The sequence below is a fragment of the Lygodium microphyllum genome, chromosome 2, assembly GCF_053477565.2.
Source record: "Lygodium microphyllum isolate KBCC chromosome 2, Lygodium_microphyllum_v1.1.10, whole genome shotgun sequence".
Lineage (NCBI taxonomy): Eukaryota > Viridiplantae > Streptophyta > Polypodiopsida > Schizaeales > Lygodiaceae > Lygodium > Lygodium microphyllum.
The window spans coordinates 26326107-26345547 of NC_141136.1; the positions used below are offsets into that span (position 1 = coordinate 26326107).

Here is a 19441-nt window from a genome sequence, read left to right on the forward strand (position 1 = left end):
AAATTTACTGCTATATATATTGAGTTAGTCTCAATGCATTGTATGAGGGGACTATATGTGAGAGATAAATAGTGATGAATTGTGAGTAGACCTGATTCATATTTCTTATCATTGTGCTTCTCATATTCCATCAATACATTATCCCTTTGAGTGTGTTCAATCACTTGTATTGTCACTACATTGTTTGCTTCTATTGCTATCTACTTCATTGTGAGTTCATTCCAATCAACTATCTATGTCACCTACTTACCATCTACTTTGAACTACATGAGTTGAAGTGTTGGGTACCTCATTCCCAATGTTTTATCACTTATCACAATTGTAATGCATAAACCTTTAAGGATTTTCTTGGTTTTTATTTCATCATTGGACTACTGACTCCCTTGTAGTCTCATCTCATGTTTTCAAACCATAACTTGATGACATTAGATTCTAGCTATTGTTTAAGATATTTCCAAGAGAATCTAGGATTTCTTCTCTTTCCAAGTTGAGGTTCTAAACTAAGGATATTAGGATGAGAAACATTATCATAGATTCCTTTTGAGATTAACAAAATGATCATTTCTTAAGAAACAAAGTAGTTAAAAGCTCTTTATTTTCCTTTTTTAGAAGACAAATAATTTAACTTAGCATTAGAAGTGCATGCTAAACCCAGTACAAGTATTTTGATAGTTTAGCGATGTAATCAAACCCCTTATACTAGATAATATACATTTCTACATGATTATATTATCGAGTTACATCCCTTACTCAGTATTTTTAAAAAAACTTGATGTGAGAGCACTTGGTGAGATTGAATAGGATTTGGGGTTGTGGATCTTACTCCCATTGCATGTCTCAAAGCCAAAGCACATCTCTTGGGTGTCATCTTGAATTTGGCCTTTATCCCCTTTGAGGAGTGCTCCCATCATTGGTATTTATTCCACTTGAGCAGTGCTCCCGTGTACTTAATTAAAGCTTCGAGAGCTTGTATGAGCAAAAATCCAAAACCTCGTGTATATCACTTGCCCTTCTAATCCTCTTTTTGTTGGATGAATGAGTCTCAAAAGAGATTGACACATTCTCTCTCTTGCTCTTTCTCTCTTCTCTTTCCTTGTATCTCTCCTTCAACACACACACACACACATTTTTGTAGTGTGTTTGAAGAGAATGATTATAAAAAGGGAAGCCAAAAAACTTTCATTACTAAAGCTTGTAAAGCCTTAATTGCCTCACACTATTCATTCCTCTCTCTCTCTCTCTCTCTCTCTCTCTTACTATCCTCTCAACTTGTCTCTCATGGCTTCATCACAACCTTGTTTGTATTAGTGAGATAGTTTTGATGTACTCGAGGAAGCATGGAGATGATGTCAAGAATAATGGCCTATTTGTCACTCAATTCTATGAGGATGACATGAAGATGATGATTAGTCACAGCAAAAATTTGTGATGAGAATGAAGGTTTTTTAAACCTTTACTTTAATTTTTTTTAAAAAAAAGCCCCCATTATTATGCAGTACTTGGGGATTTTCAGCTCAAGTTGTTAGTTCTTATGTCTCCAAATTGGGATGAGGCCTATCAAAAGGGAAGAAGCCTATGGGTGAGAGTTCAGAAAATGAGTCTATGGATTATGAGTTTGGGATACCTTGACTCCAGGTATTAAAAGTGTAGGAAATAAAATATGTACCACCCCATGGAAGATCAATTGAATTACCTTCGAGTGCACCTCGATTGAGAATATAAAAAAGAGTAAGACATCCAGTTGATAGGTTGACATAGAATGGCTTTATGAAATTCATTATGCTCACATGGTATCTTATGTGCAACATGTAGAAGTAGTTGAAAGCAAAGATCGAAAGAAAGCCATGGACGAGGAACAATATGCTTTGAACAAGAATAAGACTTGGGACTTAAATGGGCTACCTTATAGCAAAAAGCAAGCAATTGGTTGCAAGTGGGTGTATAAGATCAAGTGCAAAGGATAGTTCATTGGAAAGATAAAAAGCAAAATTTGTTGCAAAGGGTTATGCATAAACATATGGATTTGGATTATTAGGAGCATTTAGCCTTATTATTATAAAGATGACTACAATTAGATGAGTGATTGCCTTGGCTTTGATTTATGGCTAGAATTTATATCAAATGGATGCCAAGGATGGCTTCTTGAATGGAACTTTGGAAGAGGAAGTATTTATGGAAGAGCCTGAAGTGAAGCATGGTTTGCATAAGGAGTTTGACATCAAAGATCCTGGATTGTTGAGGTATTTTTTGGGCATTGAAGTAATTGACACACCACATGAAATTTGGTTAGTGCAAAAGCAATATCTTGGGAGAAGTATGTAATGACACCATGTAAACCAATTATACACTAGTGGACCAAAATATAAAGATGGTTAATGATGGAAAGTATGTTGAGCATATTACCATGTTCAAGAAGATGGTTGGTAGCTTGATCTACTTAACCATCGAATAATTACTTTTTGAATGAAATACACTTCTAAAGAGCGCATTACAAAAAAATAACCGAGAACGTTGTGATATTCAAGGCTTGGAAAACGTTATGCTTTAAATTTGAAAGGTCTTTTCCATTTAAACATTTGGCAACTTAGGGTGGGTTCAGACTTTGACGGCTGGCACAATTGGTAATCCTTGTGTTTTCCAAGAGTATGGTCAGATTAAAAGGAAGTCATCTTCTTTTCAAGGATATGGTTCTTGGCAAGGTGGCTACGCGGGACTTTCTTATTGGTTAAAGTTTGTTAGCGAGGGTTCAACCCGTATGAAATTCACTTTTTAAAGTTGTCCATCGGCCCAACCAGTGCGAAACTCATTCAAACAGCTAAGTTTCACAACATATTTTATGGGGTGAATTGAAACTAGACACATCTACAAGTGTGTCCTTTTTCTCATTTCCGAGCGTGGAGCCTGAACCCACCCTTCTTTCACGATAGACCCCGGTTTTCCGCGAATGGGGAGTGGGGCTTTGGGATTTGGAGATCGACGCGCAGCCGGTTGCGACGACGGGGTGACCGGCACGGCGGGCGAGGGACCTTGCGTTTGGGACTTGCGAGTCGGACAGCGGAGTTGGTCGGCGCGTCCTCGCGGCACCGAAAAGTGCTCAAGTGTCGATAGAAGGAAGGAGCCAGCTGACAGGCGATCGCCGGTAGCGCCTCCCGTCACAGAAAAAAAGAAACAAACTGAAGCACTGTGAACGAAGCTTACACACACGTCTAGACTCTAGTACCTAAAGGCTCGAGCTCCCATTCGATCATTTCCTTCTTCCTTCACAAGGTCGTCTCGTCGTCGCCGCGTTCCATCCCCTCCCTCAGGAGCACTCGCCCTGCCACCATCCATGCCTGCTGGAGCCCAAGACGGTGCACCTATCCCTGGCGCATCCCTCAGATCTGCGCGCTGAGGATTTTGCCCGTGCCGCCGCTTTTTGCGTAGATCTCCATGGCCAAAACCATGAGAAATGGCGTTGTCGAATGCCAGGTCTGCGGCTCCAAGGTGGATCCTTCCGCTAACCACCGGACTGTGTCCAAGGCCTACGACAAAGCTTACGATCGCCACAGGAGCGACTTGTCCTCCAAACTACGATTTCTCAATGTGCTGCTTGTGGTCTCAGATTGCTGCCTCCTTGGCCTGCAGGTATACTTTTATCTGCGATCCATGTCTTCTCCTATTTTTTCTCCCGAGAGAACAGTTTGTTATTGCGTTACTTTCCTCGATTGTCATAGGACACAGTCTCTAGACGTCATTGTTGTGAACTTAGTCACCATGGACCTGCGGTTTGTTACAAATTGGCGTGTAAGTTGACAGTTTTCAAAGCATTGATACACGAGAGTATGCTGTATTTCAAGGTTAGAGTCGATAGTGCCCGGAAAACATGTCCATCTAATGGCTTTTTGTGGAGCTATTGAAGGTGCCATGAAGGTCATGTGATAAATGCTTCCATTTTACAGCTGATCAATCCAGAAACTGAGCTCCGGACTTTCCAAATGTGTATCACATCTGCAAAGATTCTTTGTAGTGAGGACTGAAGCACAATCGCCTTGGAAATTGACTAGAATGCAGAGCTGAAACAACCGTTGGATGATTTGGCGACAAAATTTCACAAGGATGCTACCTTGTATTAGGCATAAACTGTTAAACTACAAAGCTAAAGCACTGCAAACATATACTCGATATGGGGTGTGAGTTGTGCAAGCTGACCATTTTGTTCACCAGCCTGGACTTCTTGAAAGTCTGTAATGCATGACAAATGGTTCCCCACTAACCTGTTTATAAACTAGGTGTGGAACTAAGCAATTGACTATGGCAACCCATTGTAATAGATCACGTGGACTATGGCAGTCCTTGCCTAATGTCGAAAGCACCATTGAAGAGCATAGGCATGGGTTTATTTATGCTATACGAATCTGCCAGTGACACTCCAAAAGGATGATGCCAATAAACTAGAGTCTATTGTGGATAGATCCAGTAGTGTGGTATGCTAGGTTTGACAAACAAAGTCAGTAGATGGCAAACATTTTCTGGTGCGTCAGAGAAATTAGAACTCTCACCTTCTTATGTGGACTCTCTAAGTGCCCTGTGTAGCTTCCTCTGACTTCACCTTTGTAAGCAAGGGGTAAGCTAGGATCCTCAAGGCTCATGTAAGTTCATGGATCAGCTCATCATCCACATGGATTGGCATGGGCATCTTCCAGGAATGGTGGGAACAGTGGATTGAATCAGTCTTAGGATTGATTCTGTATAGAATGGAGGATGGTTGACAACATGAGTTCTGGGAGCATTGAAGCATGAGTTTGTGTCTAGTGTCTGGTTGCCAAGTCACTCTCTTTCATTTACTAGGTAGTTCTTGAATTAATTTATCCTTGAATACGATGGTCATTGTCTCTCAACCTTCTAAATATGCTAGCTAAGGCTTAAGCTCTAGTTGTATTAATGGTCCGGGAGCCACTTTCCTTTATTCGGGCACTGTTTCTAAGACTCTAGACCCCCAAAAATGCACAACACAAAAGAGAGGAGATCCTTACTGCTCCCATATAGCAACAATTATGAGTTATGCAAGGAAAACTTAAAAGGCTGCACAACAATGAACCCTTGTTGCAATCCACCCTGTATACAATCCTGCACACTTGAGCACTCCATATCTATGGAATATGCCCGTTCTCTGTCCAGGATAGATCGCCAGTGTGAATTCCTGTTACTAATGTGAATACCTGTCAAGGAAGTGCAGCAGAGGTTGAAGAAACTGGTAATGCTGACTTGGGTTTGGGGGGCGGGTGAGGGGGGGAAAGAGAAGAGTGACCCTTTGTAGGAGTATGATAATCCAGTCTGACCATTTAGTTTGATTGGCTGTTTGACTGGGACTGTTGCTTGCCACATGGTTGTTACTTGCATAAATCTCGACTGTCTGTTGCAGTTTGCTTGAAACTCATGCTGTGCACACCTGTCATGCTGCATATCTGCAATGTCATTGGCCCTTCCTTCACCTTGGCTGATGGAAGACCACTTTGGTATACGTGGTCCTGGTCCATTAGACCATTATTTCCTTCGTGCTTCAATTTTTCAGCCCTGCACCAATTTCAATCCTCATCATATCGGCTATTCGAGGCAACCTTTGGACCTTGGAAAAAGAGTCAAAGCTAAACAAAGGAGAAGTTTCCAGCTTGAAAGGCCATAAAGCCTATCTAATTGCTTGTAGCTGTTGACTACAGTCAGTGTGATGGATGCTGGTTATTACCTGCTGAAGGCAGAATCTCAAAATCTAAAATCTGAGTGAGATTCGGGCTTTGACTGTTCTTAACCTGAGTGGTGCCTTTTGTAGGTAGTCACGTTATATTTTGTTCTACAACTTAGCCACTATCTTCCTGCACTCTTGTAAGGTTTCTGTTGCATGTGTGCTGGGTTATTAAGGATTTTCCACAGGCACTGGAGTCTGGCCTGTTGTTTTAGATATGTAAGAGACCACCAAACTGCATGCCTGTGTCCCAAAGACTGCCCGACCCTAGAAATTTTGAAGCTGTCACAGTTGTAAAGATGAAGGTTTTCTGTGACCTGTTGGGATTGTGAAAACTAAGACATGGATGATAGATTGTACATTCTGGGTCCCTCCTCTGAGAAAAGGATACAAGAGGTACTGAGCAGTTTTGGGAGGTGGTTACAGTAATCCTATACATGAAAAGTTAATAACACCCACTTGGTCTCATTAATAAGCTTTTGAAGCTTTTTTGAATCATTTTCCAAATTCTTTTTAAATAAGTTTAAGGCAATCTGCATGAGTGCTTTTTGCTCAAAGGTGTGAGTTTATTTCTTGATCTCCATCGTGCTTTGTTTATTATGCACATTCTGTTTTTATCCATTTAAAATTCAGTTATACTCGGGATTATGATGGCATATTCTCTTGTTACTGTAAACTTATACTGAAGCTCTATATCTGATCCAGCCGATTTTGGTCTACATGTCGAAAGTAGATGGAAAGTTTTTGTTCAGTCCAGTCAGTGTGAACCTCCTCACAGAACTAGCGAAAGTGACATTTGCAATATTCATGCTGCTGGTTCAGGTTTGTATTCACTATGCTTTCATTACTTGTGCTTCAGTTTCTTTATTTATTTTTAAAAAATTACCCCACAGGAAATTTTTATTAATTAAAAATAAAACAGCACAACAAACAAATGAAAAAAAGAAACAACTAGGACACTCCAGGTTGGCTGCTTTATGGGGTGGTTGATATATGTACAAGAGTGCAAAGGCTATACAATAGGTGGAGAAACATCCAGTGGAACAATAATCCTAATGGAAAGCATAATCATTCTCTACCAGCTATTAGACAGCCAGGAGGGAGGGAGAGGTTCAGGAGTGGGAGAGGGAGCAAAGCTGGAATTATGGCTCAAAACTCTCTGCAAATGTAGTAGTTAATGAGTGTAGAAGAGGGCGAAAAAACCATGGGAATGCAGTCATGATCCACCACCGATCATGGTGGTTGGCAAGTGTGCTCACTTGCATTCTGTCTTGCTGGAGAAGACCTGCTGAAAGGACATGAAAAAAGGAATGCATGGAACGTTTCCCTGCTACTATGCTTTACCGGCCATGGTGTTTTTTATACTGTCAATGTGGATAGTTTTGTATCGGACAACCATCCTGCATAAAACGGTTGACTACATTGTAGAGTGTGGCTGTTTAATGGTTACTAATGGTCAATTCATTAAGGATGTTCCATAAGGTTATTGCAAACATGCCAGACAGCTATGATTTTGATTTTACTTGGCTTGTCCTTTTACAAGCACCTATGGTTTTACTCATGGATTTTTGAAGTTCTTTCTCATTGTTCATGTGGTAATGGACAGGCCCGAAACCAACGACCTGGAGAAAAATCCATTATTTCTATTCCTACCATTGTACAGGTGAAAGATGGTTGCTTTTAAATAGCTGTTTTGTGTGTTTGACCTTGCAAAGGATTGTACTTCAAATTACTACCGGTATTGCATGTTGATTACAATGTGCTGCATTTATTACACTGGAGAACAAATCTAACCTGTTATCTCACCTGTTTTGGTGAATGCCTATCTGTTTACTGAAGCCATCTTGTTTTATATCTGTAGTAAAGAATAAGTCTAACCTGTTTTGGTGAATGCCTATCTGTTTACTGAAGCCGTATTGGTATTACAACATTATTTTATGGTAGCATAGTTGAGCCTTGACCACATTTTGCTGTTATTTGGAAGCCTATATTCAATGAACAGCACAAAAAATTTGCTGTGGAGATCTGGCTATTCTCTGATGTTAACTGCATATTATAGGTTGTGGACATAGTGGGCTACAAATAAATTATCTGTGGACAAAATTCTTGACTCAGAAAATTGCATGCATCTGAAACTATCATTGTATGATTGGACTTGTGATCTGTCATGTAAGTTTTTGAAACATTCTCTTTTTGATCCAGTCTGAATGAGTGCATGTTATTGTGTTAACCTTCTCTTTTCTGCTTATAATGTCAACACCTCCTGCCCAAGCCACATAGAAATTTTTGCCTGAATGCATTATATTTTTTGGGAGGCTAACTGGCTCTTAGTGTTTGGCCTTGGTATAAAGCTATGTAAACTTCATGTCAATCCTTTGCCATCCACTTCTTTGAAAAATAATTATCTATTGTAGATGTCTGCACTGTAGCTTGGCATAAGGTACTGTTGCTGTGAGCTGGTGGAGACAATTCACATCATTTTGATGAGATATATGGGCTCTAATTCATTTTATTGACTTGTATATATGTCAAGAAAGGTCAATAGATAGCAAGCATGGGTCATTAGCTTTTGTCTTGACCTTTTGTACTTGTTTTCCTGAGGGATAATTTCTTTTTAAAAAATTCTGTCTGTCTGTCTGTCTGTCTGTCTCTCTCTCTCTTGCAGGCAGCAAGGGCTAATTCTCTTCTTGCTGTTCCGGCTTTCTTGTATGCAATCAACAACTACCTCAAATTTGTCATGCAGGTTTATTTCTCACCTGAGATTAAGTAGCTTTAGTTGTTTCTGATGTCAGAAGAGTAAAATATTGGATGTGCAGTATATGTTACGTGTTAGGAATTTAAGAATGCTTATAGATTTTGCACATGCAACTGTGTGGTTTTGTTTGCGGAAGAAAGGGTGGTCTTGCATGGCAATAATTTCTGTTCTCTTTGGTTGCAGCTATACTTCAATCCTGCTACAACGAAAATGCTCAGTAACTTGAAGGTATGAAGTCTGGACTATGCCAGATCTCGTCTATCTTTATGTCAACTTTCAGGTTGATAGGTGCACTTTGTCATGATAGAGTTGCACTGTGTGGCATACATGCTTTGGGCTTCAAAATATTTCTGGCCCATACTCGCCACTTGCATCCAAAGGAGAGAGGTAAAATTGTGCTTGTTGTTTCTGCAGGTTCTTATGATAGCTTTGCTACTGAAGTTTATAATGCGGCGGCGATTCAGTGTAATGCAGGTGGTGTACTCTGCATCATGGTTCTCTTGTTGATAGTCAAAGCCATTCTACTTAGAGGAGGCTTTAAATCCTTCTATCGTAGATCTTGATAAAGTAAAAGTTATTCTATTTTGTATAAATCTTACTTCCCAATAGAACTGCACATGATTCAAAACCTCAATGACGCACTGAAGTTTTTGTTTAATCACTCTGAAGCAGTGTCCAGCCTTAGAATGTTTCAACCTCCAAACAAGGTGTTGCACCCCAGTGTCACACCCTTGGTCAAGGACTTCGTGAAATCTTGATTGAAATGCAGATATACACACTACATATGCACATAAGTGTAATATATCTGTGCTAAGTAGTAAGGTTTATAAGTCAACTCATGATGCTTGTGTGCCTTCTGGGGTAAGGTTGGACTTTTCATTTGTTTCTTAGTAATGATGTACCAGGGTGAGGTTCGGCTTTCTAGTTTAACTTATCCGGAAGGTTCTAATGTGAGCTCATTGTGTATCATCAATGCTGATGGTTCAAAAGTTCCAATCCTAGGCAATGGTGGACCCTCATTAATTAGATGAATGCTGAAGCATGTGCCTCCTAATAGAGGATGTGGCAAAAACCCTGAAGTAAGAAAATTCATTTTATTCTTCATTTAAAGTCATGTTTTGTTGGGTGTTTTTTTTTTCTGTCTTGGATATCACTGAACTTGTCCTTTACAAAGGTAGATCTCTGTGGTTCCATTCATTATATCAATGACCTTCCTTAGTGCAAAGGAAATGTCTGTTGTTTGCTATCTCTATCCTTGGGCATTTACTTGGGAGATAACTAGATCCTTCTACTAGTGCCTAATGTTAATCTTTTGGAGTGTTCTCATTCATTATTTTTCTATCAGCAGTGGTGGGCTGGGATAGCATATGCCACCATGTGTGGAGTTTCAAGTTCAGGTGTGTAATACTAGTTGAGATGTGGGGGGGGGGGGGGAGGGGGGTGTTTCTTATACCTTCACAAGAATGAAAAGAAAGGTTGGTCTTGTGATTTTTTTTTTGAGGCGGGGGGTGGGGGGGGGGAGCTCCTATTCTCAGCTGCTTTTAGTATAGCTGAGATAGCCTATAGGGAGTGTTTCTTATACCTCCAACTAGATGACAAGAAAGTTTGACTTGTAGTGTTCAGGGTTCCTTGTATCCTATACCTTTTTGGTTAGATTTCATTCACAAAAATTTTGATAGAGCCCTTGCTTTAGTTATTGTGAGCTAGGGGAGTACTATTGATGTATCTAGGAGCTTTTAGGCATGAACATGAAACTTTACATATCATGTGCATTCAAGCCTCTACATACAAACTCTTGGTATATAGTGTTTGGTGTTATTTGTATCTCATATCTTCTTTGCTTAGACTTCATTCACAAAAATTGGCATAGGGCCCTTGCTTGTAGTTATTGTGTGATAGAGTACACGATTGTAGCAATATATCGATGAATCTAGATGCTTTCGAGAACTACCATGAAACTATCGATTTCAGTTGCATTCTAGACCTTGTGTAGAAACCCTTTGTATACATTTTTAAACTAACTTTAATATCCCCTAATGGAGAAATTCCCTTTTTATTAGAGGAGGGGTTTAATTGAAAAGATGATGCTGATGGACAAGCGTGAGGCCCCTCATCTTTCAATGTACAAGCTTTGTGAGGAGGCTTGTCACACGTATGTGCCATGTATTCAAATACAAGGTGTGAAGATATGCTAGGTTTTGCATTTAGAAAACACAGAATGTACGAATACACAACACATTAACTTAGGCAGTAATGCAATCAACACAAAAACCCTAAATGCAGAAGGCAAAAACACAAACATAAACAAAGGAAGAAAGAGAACTTTGAAGTGATTGAATCAAATTTGTAAATGATGGAAAGAGTGTACAGAATGCTCAAGGTGGAGCAGTGAATCTAGTCATAGTTTGATGTCCACCGAAGACAGATTCCGAATTCTGTAACCACTAGTCAAAGTCGAAAGAGTGCTAAATGTGGAAGGACAACAGGCTAGTCACCAAAATGCAACAGTGTGAAGCTTAAATCTGGCAATCGCAAGAATGTACCACCCACCAAAGTTTGGAAACTTGATCATCAAGTCTGTAAATAGCAAGTGACAGTAGGCTGAAGGTGTGCGGATGCAGGGTGGCCCAGAGAACCAAAAAGCTACAGATTGAACTAGAGAAGAACCGACTTTAGCTGTTGGCAATGATAAGTTGGTATCAAACACAACAGTCTGGCACCTCCTAACAGTAGGGTGATAGCTGAAACACAAGCACTAGGGGCTAGAGCAATCGTGGTGTAATAAAGGAGACCTAAGAGAGAGAGAGAAGGGAGAGACTGTAGAGAAGAGAGAAAGAGGAAGATGAGAGAAGAGAGAGAAAGACAGGAAAAGAGAGAGAAGGGAAGCCATGAAAGCTGGGAGGAAGGGTAAAAGAGACTCGATTCTTGATAATTGATGCCCTAATTGGGTCTCTCAATACCTTAAATACCGTGTTAGTATAACTGGGTATTCTCGTGCTAACCCGTGTCCTACCCGTCTATCCCCACTCTTTTACATTCCATCCTGACCTTGAAGGTTTTTTGCCCTCAAAATAAAAAAAGGGGACGTATTGGTGTGGCTCACAGAGAAGGGGTGTTGCAAAGTACTACTCTGTTTAGCATTACAAAGGAGAATATAGGTATGGGGAAGTACGATCTCATGTGGAATTGGGGTATACAAATGTGTATATGATGTATACAACATGTGCAAGTTGATAGCATATGAGTTTGGCCACCAATTCTTGACAATTAGGGGCTGACAAACAGTGAACAGCATGCTGTCCAAAACAAGCTTACTGGAGAAAATTGGTCATAACTTCCTATGGGCAGCTCCGATTGAGGCGTGTGACATGTCGAAACGAAGTTCATGAAACTTTCAGCCCATATAGGTGACACTTGACTATCATTAATGCAGGGTAAAAATTGTTCTAAAATAGTGTGTTGTTTGTAGTGCAGACTAGGGCAAAGTTAGCTAATTCTTAGTCAAAATTGCACCCTTGAAGTAGGGGGAGGGCTGCATTGGTGAAATGTTGACCGGGGTAGGGCTTCTCCAAAACCATTTCTTTCCTCGGGATCGAATGGATAATCTACATGATAAGCATCAAGAGCATAAGGGTCATCCATACAAGCCTGGATCACCATACTACCACCAGGGTCAAAAGGATAATTGTGATCCAATGCATCCTCTGTATCATAGAAGTGATTCATGGTGTCATCTTCAAGCACTGATGGTGGCATAAGATTCTTAATGACCCACATGGTAGCACGCACTGACTTGTCCATAAACTCATTGGGAACCATTGTGCCATGTAGAACTAGAGTAGATGAGGCTGCAATCACTATTGCATTCATTGTATCAACCCCTAGGCATTGCATGTCTATGAGCCCCACATTCGTGGTTACTATTGGGCATTCCAAGTTAAGGGCCTTGGGTTGATGGGGCACTTGCCCATGAAGCTACAGTGAGATGCTCTCATCATGGCATTGTTCGTGAGAAGTATCATGTTGCTCATAAGGATGTGTATGCTGCTCATAGTAATGATCAATTGTTGATGATATCGAGCACTTGTTGCTGATAGTGATGTTGCTCCCCATGCTACTCATAGTAATGATCGAGTGGCTAATGATATTGAGCACTTCATTGCTGATAGTGATGTTGCTCCCCATGTACATACTCGCATACATTTGCATGATGTTGCCCATGGATATAAGTGTGCCCAAATGGTTGTGACCATAGTGTAGCTCATAAGAATATGCATAGTTATCAAATGCATGATGTTGCTCATAATAGGCACAATCGTCATATGCATGCTGACCTTAAGTAAGCATGCTGACCTTAAGTAAGCATATGATGCTGCGTTTGCTCATCCAAGCCATGCCAGTGTTCATGGTACTCATAATTTCCATGAGAATGTCCATGTTGCTACTCATAATCATACTAATCCGTCCTTTTAATTGTAGCCATTTGAGCAACTTGAGTCGTAAGGGCTGCAAGTTTGTCATTGATTGCCTTGGCTTGCATGTTTGTGACTGAGAGGGTTGAGATCACTCGGTCCATCTTACATGAACTAACGATGTTGCTCAATTAGTTGATTGTGGCTCGCAGCTTGGAGAGCTTCTTGTGGCCATAGAGTAGCATTCAATGCATTCATTTAGTAATGCTAAGAGTGAGAAGAGGAACTGGAACTAGGAGTCATGACTACCTTATCTAGTGGATGCTCACTACTGATCACCACCCCATGGACCCCTTAGATACTTGTAACAATGTGCTTCAATGTCTGCGTGTTCTTGCTTCTTATTCTTACCTTTGATGCATAAAACCCTGCTGAATTAACCCTTCAGATACTGCATGACAGCTCGCTTCAATGTTTGCAATTGTCAGTGTTGTAAGCCTGGTAATCTTCCACAAACACAATTTCCTTCACTTTGTGTAATAATGCAAGTGCCTTCACTATATAGTGTTGGAATCATAGTAACATCCACTGCATCCACTTTCTATTCACTATTGCATTTAGTGTTTATTGTTTTGTTCAGTACCAATTGTGTCAAGGGTTTTTTTGAAATAAAATGAGTGTAATCAGGCCTCACAATTGCCTTCACAGTTCAGACGTTGAATCACTATTGCATTCACCTCATCCATAACTGCATTCCTCTGTTGCATTCAGTGTTTTCTGCTGCCACAAGGCATTGACAAATGGAGACCATCATGATGAGCCAAAGTCTTTGGGCAATACTTCTAGGAGTATGCAACCTCAAACATGCCAATTTGCATCAAGAGCTTTTGGATTTGGCATGGGTCCAAGAAGCATTAAAATCTCAAACATCAAGTTCTAACTTGGTTCAAGAGGGGTTCTTTTAGCCTCTCTATGATGCGTTAAAGAATGTTGAGGTCATAGCTTTAACTCTGTGCACCATTTCCTCATCTCTTCAATAAACTCTTGTTATGTGATCTTCTAATTTGCATCTATATCAGACTCCCGCATGATGGAATCAAGGGGACTCTCATTTGGAGCACTTGAATGCAAGTATTCAACACAGTGACGAGCCTATCATATTAACTGGGTATTCTACTCTGAACAAGTTAATGGGACAATAATTCTGTAGCTCCCAGTGGCAGTTTATTGTTCAGATAGGTTCTTATTGCCATTATAGCAGCAGATATATTCGAACAATTACTGACATCACAACTAGAGATGTAGAAGCATATGGCAAGACCAGGGTGATCCAAACGCCCAAAATCTGTAAAGACAAGTCCAGTACATCTGATTCATTGTGTAGCAAGTTCAGCCTGTGTCTCAAGTGCAAAGGTAGCATATATAACTTCCAAGATGTTGGGCATTTACTGAGGAGGCCATCAATCCCATTGAGCAGGATCTTTCATTAGTAGGGTGGATGAGTACCACACTCAATTGCAATCCCTCCAAGATGCTAGGAATACTCAAGCTCTTGACAGTAGCTACAATCCTACCACAGCTGGTGCATAATCTCTTGCAGCCATTCAGGCATCTTCTCAATATTTGTCCTCAGTTTGGTGGACTGAGTCTGTCTAGCTCTTCGATAAGCATACTAGCAATCCTTAGTTTCACGTCTGAAATGTCTATATTAGCATTTAACTTTGAAAATCTCAAGTTGCCACATTTTCAATGATTACTAACTTTACCCTATGCATCTCCTCTCTTTGATCAATCTCCATGTTGTCACATGAATAATCCACATTGTACGATGTATTTCTCTTGTATATCATGCTAAGAATCCCCTCATACATGGGTTGTCAACCAAATGCCATCTCCAAGCTCAAAGGTAGCACCACCAACTTCTGTATGCAGGTGATCCACACAACTTCTCAACTACTTTCAGGAAGCTTCTCAATGAGATAATGTGCAATACACAGGACCAGGGAATAATGGCTATGTTCATGGGCCTCAGGTCTCCCAGCTCCCTCCACAGGCATATTATCAGCAAGGTCCTGTTGGTGGGCAGTACATTGATGCCACAACTTCTGGAGTACCCGCAGGAGGGATGGTGCTACTAGAAACACAAAATCCTGGCCTGGTTGTCCACTTACTATTGTACAACCACCAAATGTGGCTAAGACAGAACCTATTCCAGTGGCAGTGACTTACCCTACTCACACTCTTAGGGCATCTGTTCCTGCTTGGATTGAACCATCCAAACCCAAAGCAACACAGAAAGATAGTGTTCCTGTTGCACCTCAGTCGGTTCCACAGCTCAATTCACCTGCTGTTAGTTTTCCTCTACTTAACAAGTCTGGGAGTTTAAACCCTGATCCTTTGAATGGGTAGTGGTGAGAATGTATTTAAGAGTATACAATATGGTGTGTGGGCCAGTACTCCAAATGGCAACAAGAAACTCGATGAAGCTTATGAAAGATGCTCAGTTGACTGCTGCAAATGCCTGTGAAGAGGAAGAGTTGGAACCTGAAGCACAAGCAGTTTCAGGTGTATCTATGGCTTATCTCTGGAGAATCAGAAGCTCCACGAAATTTGGTCATCAGAATGTCCTCTCTTCTGCAGCAGGGCTGCCCTTGAATGTCAGATTGAAGCTTCTAGTGATGGTGATTTCTGAGGTCCTTCAACAAGCAATCCTTCAAGATAACTCGGACAACTCTTCAGAGTCCTGGACCTTCCTCTCTTGTCAAGAAGCATGCAAATGCACATGAGAAGCTCCAGAGATTTAATCAATCTATGTGCATCAAAGAAATTTTCTTGATAAATACGGAATGAGACTACTAGGTCAGACCCAATTGATTGCACTGATTCCAACTCGGTGTCTAGCTGTTGAGTGCCCTTCTATTCCAAATTAAGATGCCATCAATGGCATTATGACCATTGCTGGTTGAGACTTCCTGCATTTTTAGCCAATGATCAGTATGCTGCCCTTGGAATCAACCTTTATCATCACAGCTTTCTTCACAAGCAGCAACCTTGGTGAATCAGCTTAGTAGTGCTACCGTGTATACCATAGTTACCTGGAATGGGACCCCTTGGAACGGGGGGAATGTTCAAGGTTAGGGAACGGGGGGAATGACACGTCATAAGTGCCCCAAATATGCCCTGCATGACCCAAATTGCTCCAAATTGTCCCAATAGCCCCCCAATGCTACAAATCGCTCAAATCACCTTAAATGCCTCAATATTGCCCCAAATTGCTCTCAACACCCCAAAAATGCTGCAGATTTCCAAATGCCCTGAATGTCCCTCTAAGTGCCCCAATACCCATCAATGCTCCAAATTGACCCAAATGTCCCAAAATTGACTCAATTACCCCCATAGCTCCAAATTGCCTTGAATTGCTCCAAATGCCCCAATTATCCCAAATTCCCTTAAAAGTAGACAATATAAATGTATGATTACCTTGGAATTGAGGATAGATTGAAATTTGGGAGTTGATAATGCATCAAATTTGAACTTTGCATGGACTCATGATTGGCTTGTGGCTTGTCTTGACACTTTGAATCTTTAACCGGAGAGAGAGAGAGAGAGAGAGAGAGAGAGAGAGAGAGAGAGAGAGAGAGAGAGAGAGAGAGAGATTAGTGTGTGCACATTAGGCAATGGAGATGGGTGAACATGTGGTAGGAGTGTGACACAAGCAAAAAGAAAGAACTAGAAAAAACATCAATTTTTGGTCAGTAGGCTTGGAACAACCATTCCAAATAGGGAATGGTAGGGAATGGCCTTGGGAATGGCAGGGAACATTCCCTAGCCATTTCAGCTCCTCGGAGGGTTTGGAATGCGTTATGCTATTCCTACAAGTTGGAATGTCTGTTCCTTGTTTCTATGGTGTATAGAGGACAACACTATGTTGAGATTCCACAGGATATGGAGAGACAAGATGATGGATCTGGTATTGAAGCTAATGAAATACTTGTAGACAACGTGACTTCTTCAATATATACAGATTCTATTTTAGTAGCTTCTATAAAGTTGCAAGACTTGAGTCTCTGAGATGAACTGGTCATAATCTCAGACTGTTTGAGAGTTTCAGATGTGGATTGTACTAAACCAAGCTTTGGAAGCTTTGAGTTAGGTGTGAAGGGTCTTTCTATGAGCTTTGCATTCGAAAGTAAAAGCCCTTCCTTTTTTGTTGGTGAAGTTATAGTCGATAATGAATCAATATCCCTAGTGAGGCACCCACATTGAGGTTGGCTAGTTTGGCCCCTAGTTCTCATGCCCAGGTTGACCTACTAGCCACAGTGAGCAATCTTGAATCACATGCAGCGAGTATAACACAAAGTGACTCACTTGGCCTAAAACCCGAGGAAGCCATCCATGGAAGACCACATCATGAGTATCTTGTAGCTACCAACTATGTGGAGCTAACCTTGCAAGTCAGAGTTAAGAAAGCCAGCACGAATCTCTTTGAAGATGTCTCCCATGTGGTTGAACTGATCCACCTTAAGAGGGTGCTTGAATGATAGAGCAAAGCACAAGGAAGCTTTCCCTCAAGATGATGTAGATGGTTTGGAGCAAGGAATGAGAGATATAATCAAAAGAGAGACCATGGCAGCTGGAAGCAAGCTTGAGGGAAGAAGTGAAAGAAGATCTTTCTTAAAAAATAGTAGTGGTTTTACTCTTTTCTAATTCCCTCAGCTTCAACTAGGAATCCCTAAATTTTTACCTCAAAATTTGTGATGAGCTACTAAATTTGACTTGAGTGCCTCCAACTTGGCTATAGCTTTGTGAGATCTCCAAGAAAGGCTGTCAGCATCGTGTGGTACTCCATCATTGCTTCTTACAGCTCCTATCCTTGTTGTACTTATCTAACTAGGGTTTGTTTTGTTTGTGAAATATAACTGGATATGAGAAAAGAGAAGGAAGAAGTGACCAAAGACCAAGTTTTTGATACCAACTGTAATGAAGGAGACCTAGGAGAGAGGAGGAGAGAAGGGAGAGATTGTAGAGAGGAGAGAGAAAGAGGAAGAAGATGAGAGAAGAAGAGAGAGAGAGACTAGGAGAAGAGAGAGAAAGATAGGAAAAGAGAGAGAGAGAAGGGAAGCCATGAAAGCTGGAAGGAAGGGTAAAAGACTTGATTCTTGATAACTGATGCCCTAATTTGGTCTCTCAACATCTTAAGTACCCTATTAGTATAATTGGGTATTCCCGTGCTAACCTGTGTCCTACGTGTCTATCCCCACTCTTTTACACATGGCTACAGTTGATGATGGCTGGACAGCATATAGGTGAGGGCTGAAGGCTGGAAACAGGGCAGCAACAGCAGTGGAGTGTATATGGACTGATGTAACCTGCAAAACAAGGATGGGCTGACTGGTGTGCAGCTTGTCTATTTATAGATGGAGAAGGATCCTCCCAAATTAGGGTTTTGCTTTTGGGACATAGAAACTCTCTAGGGCCGTGCACCGATTAATCTATAAGGTTCTTGAATAATGAGCTAAGAAATTTGAGATGACAAAGAGTCATGTTGCATGTGGATATGACTTTGACAAGAGTCCATTGGAGAGTCTATCACATGTAGGGGGTGTCTACATATTTCGATAGGACTTGGTGTCAGTCAGTTATACACTGCAGATGTATGCATTTCTAGAGTGAACCCAGATCTTCCATTTACTTTGCTCACTGGCTTCAAGCCTCAAGGGCCAAGGACTTTAGATCTTTATTAGGTAGCAGATGTCTGGACTGCAGCTCCCACATTGACTAGGAGCTACACTGATTAGTGGTGGAGCCATTGGCTCTTTTAGGTACTTTCTGTAACTTCTATTTATATTTGGTTTAGTAGGCTTTCTGCACTCTCATGATCTTTCCTTCCTTTGTTCTCTCTCTTTGCTTTCTTGAAACTGTGATCGATATGGAGTGTTTGTACTGTTGTTATAACTTTTAAGAAAGGCCCTAAATGTGACAGTTTTCTATGTTTGACCTATCTCCAGTTCCACAAGCTTGGCACTGATAAATAATTTAGGGTAAATGCAGATAATACTTTTGTGTAGAACCTGTATGTTGCTGATATATTTATTTTCTTTCTTTGTCAGTGGGAGGCTTTAGGGCTGTTACTGATTGGGATCAGTGTGAATCAGCTGCGTGCAACACCTACAGGGGCATCATTTGGATTACCAGAAGTACCTATTGCCTACATCTATACATTGCTGTTTGTGAGTATTATTAAACTTCTGGAAGTACAATTAGATGTTGTCAGTGAACCATATCACACAATCCCTGAATAATTAGCATCCTTGCGGTTTGTTGAGTTTCTTCTGCATATGTCATTTGCCAGTATCTGAAAATTCTAGCTTAAGGCTACCGGAAATCATGGTGAGTCCTGAGGTTGACCCTTGTGTAAGGTTCACACAGTAATGCACAACAATCCAACAGCGTTGATTTTATTGTGAATCTGAGAGTTGGTTTCTGTAGCTTAATGCAATCATCTTTTTGTTTCAGTTGATTTTCTGTGTCTCAGGGTACATGTTTTATTGGCAT

General features: G+C 40.8%; 1 protein-coding gene across 1 annotated transcript in view; it reads left to right on the top strand.

Moving 5' to 3' along the window:
• The first annotated feature begins 3147 nt into the window (after positions 1–3147).
• Positions 3148–19441, top strand: part of LOC148039556 (CMP-sialic acid transporter 5-like) — a 31334-nt gene continuing 15040 nt past the window's right edge. Inside the window, exons 1-7 of the mRNA XM_087691882.1 lie at positions 3148–3624; positions 6425–6541; positions 7326–7382; positions 8385–8462; positions 8658–8702; positions 8889–8948; positions 18997–19116. Of these exons, the coding sequence (XP_087548008.1) occupies positions 3430–3624; positions 6425–6541; positions 7326–7382; positions 8385–8462; positions 8658–8702; positions 8889–8948; positions 18997–19116 (672 nt within the window). The 5' untranslated portion in view covers positions 3148–3429. The remainder of the gene's footprint in view (positions 3625–6424; positions 6542–7325; positions 7383–8384; positions 8463–8657; positions 8703–8888; positions 8949–18996; positions 19117–19441) is intronic.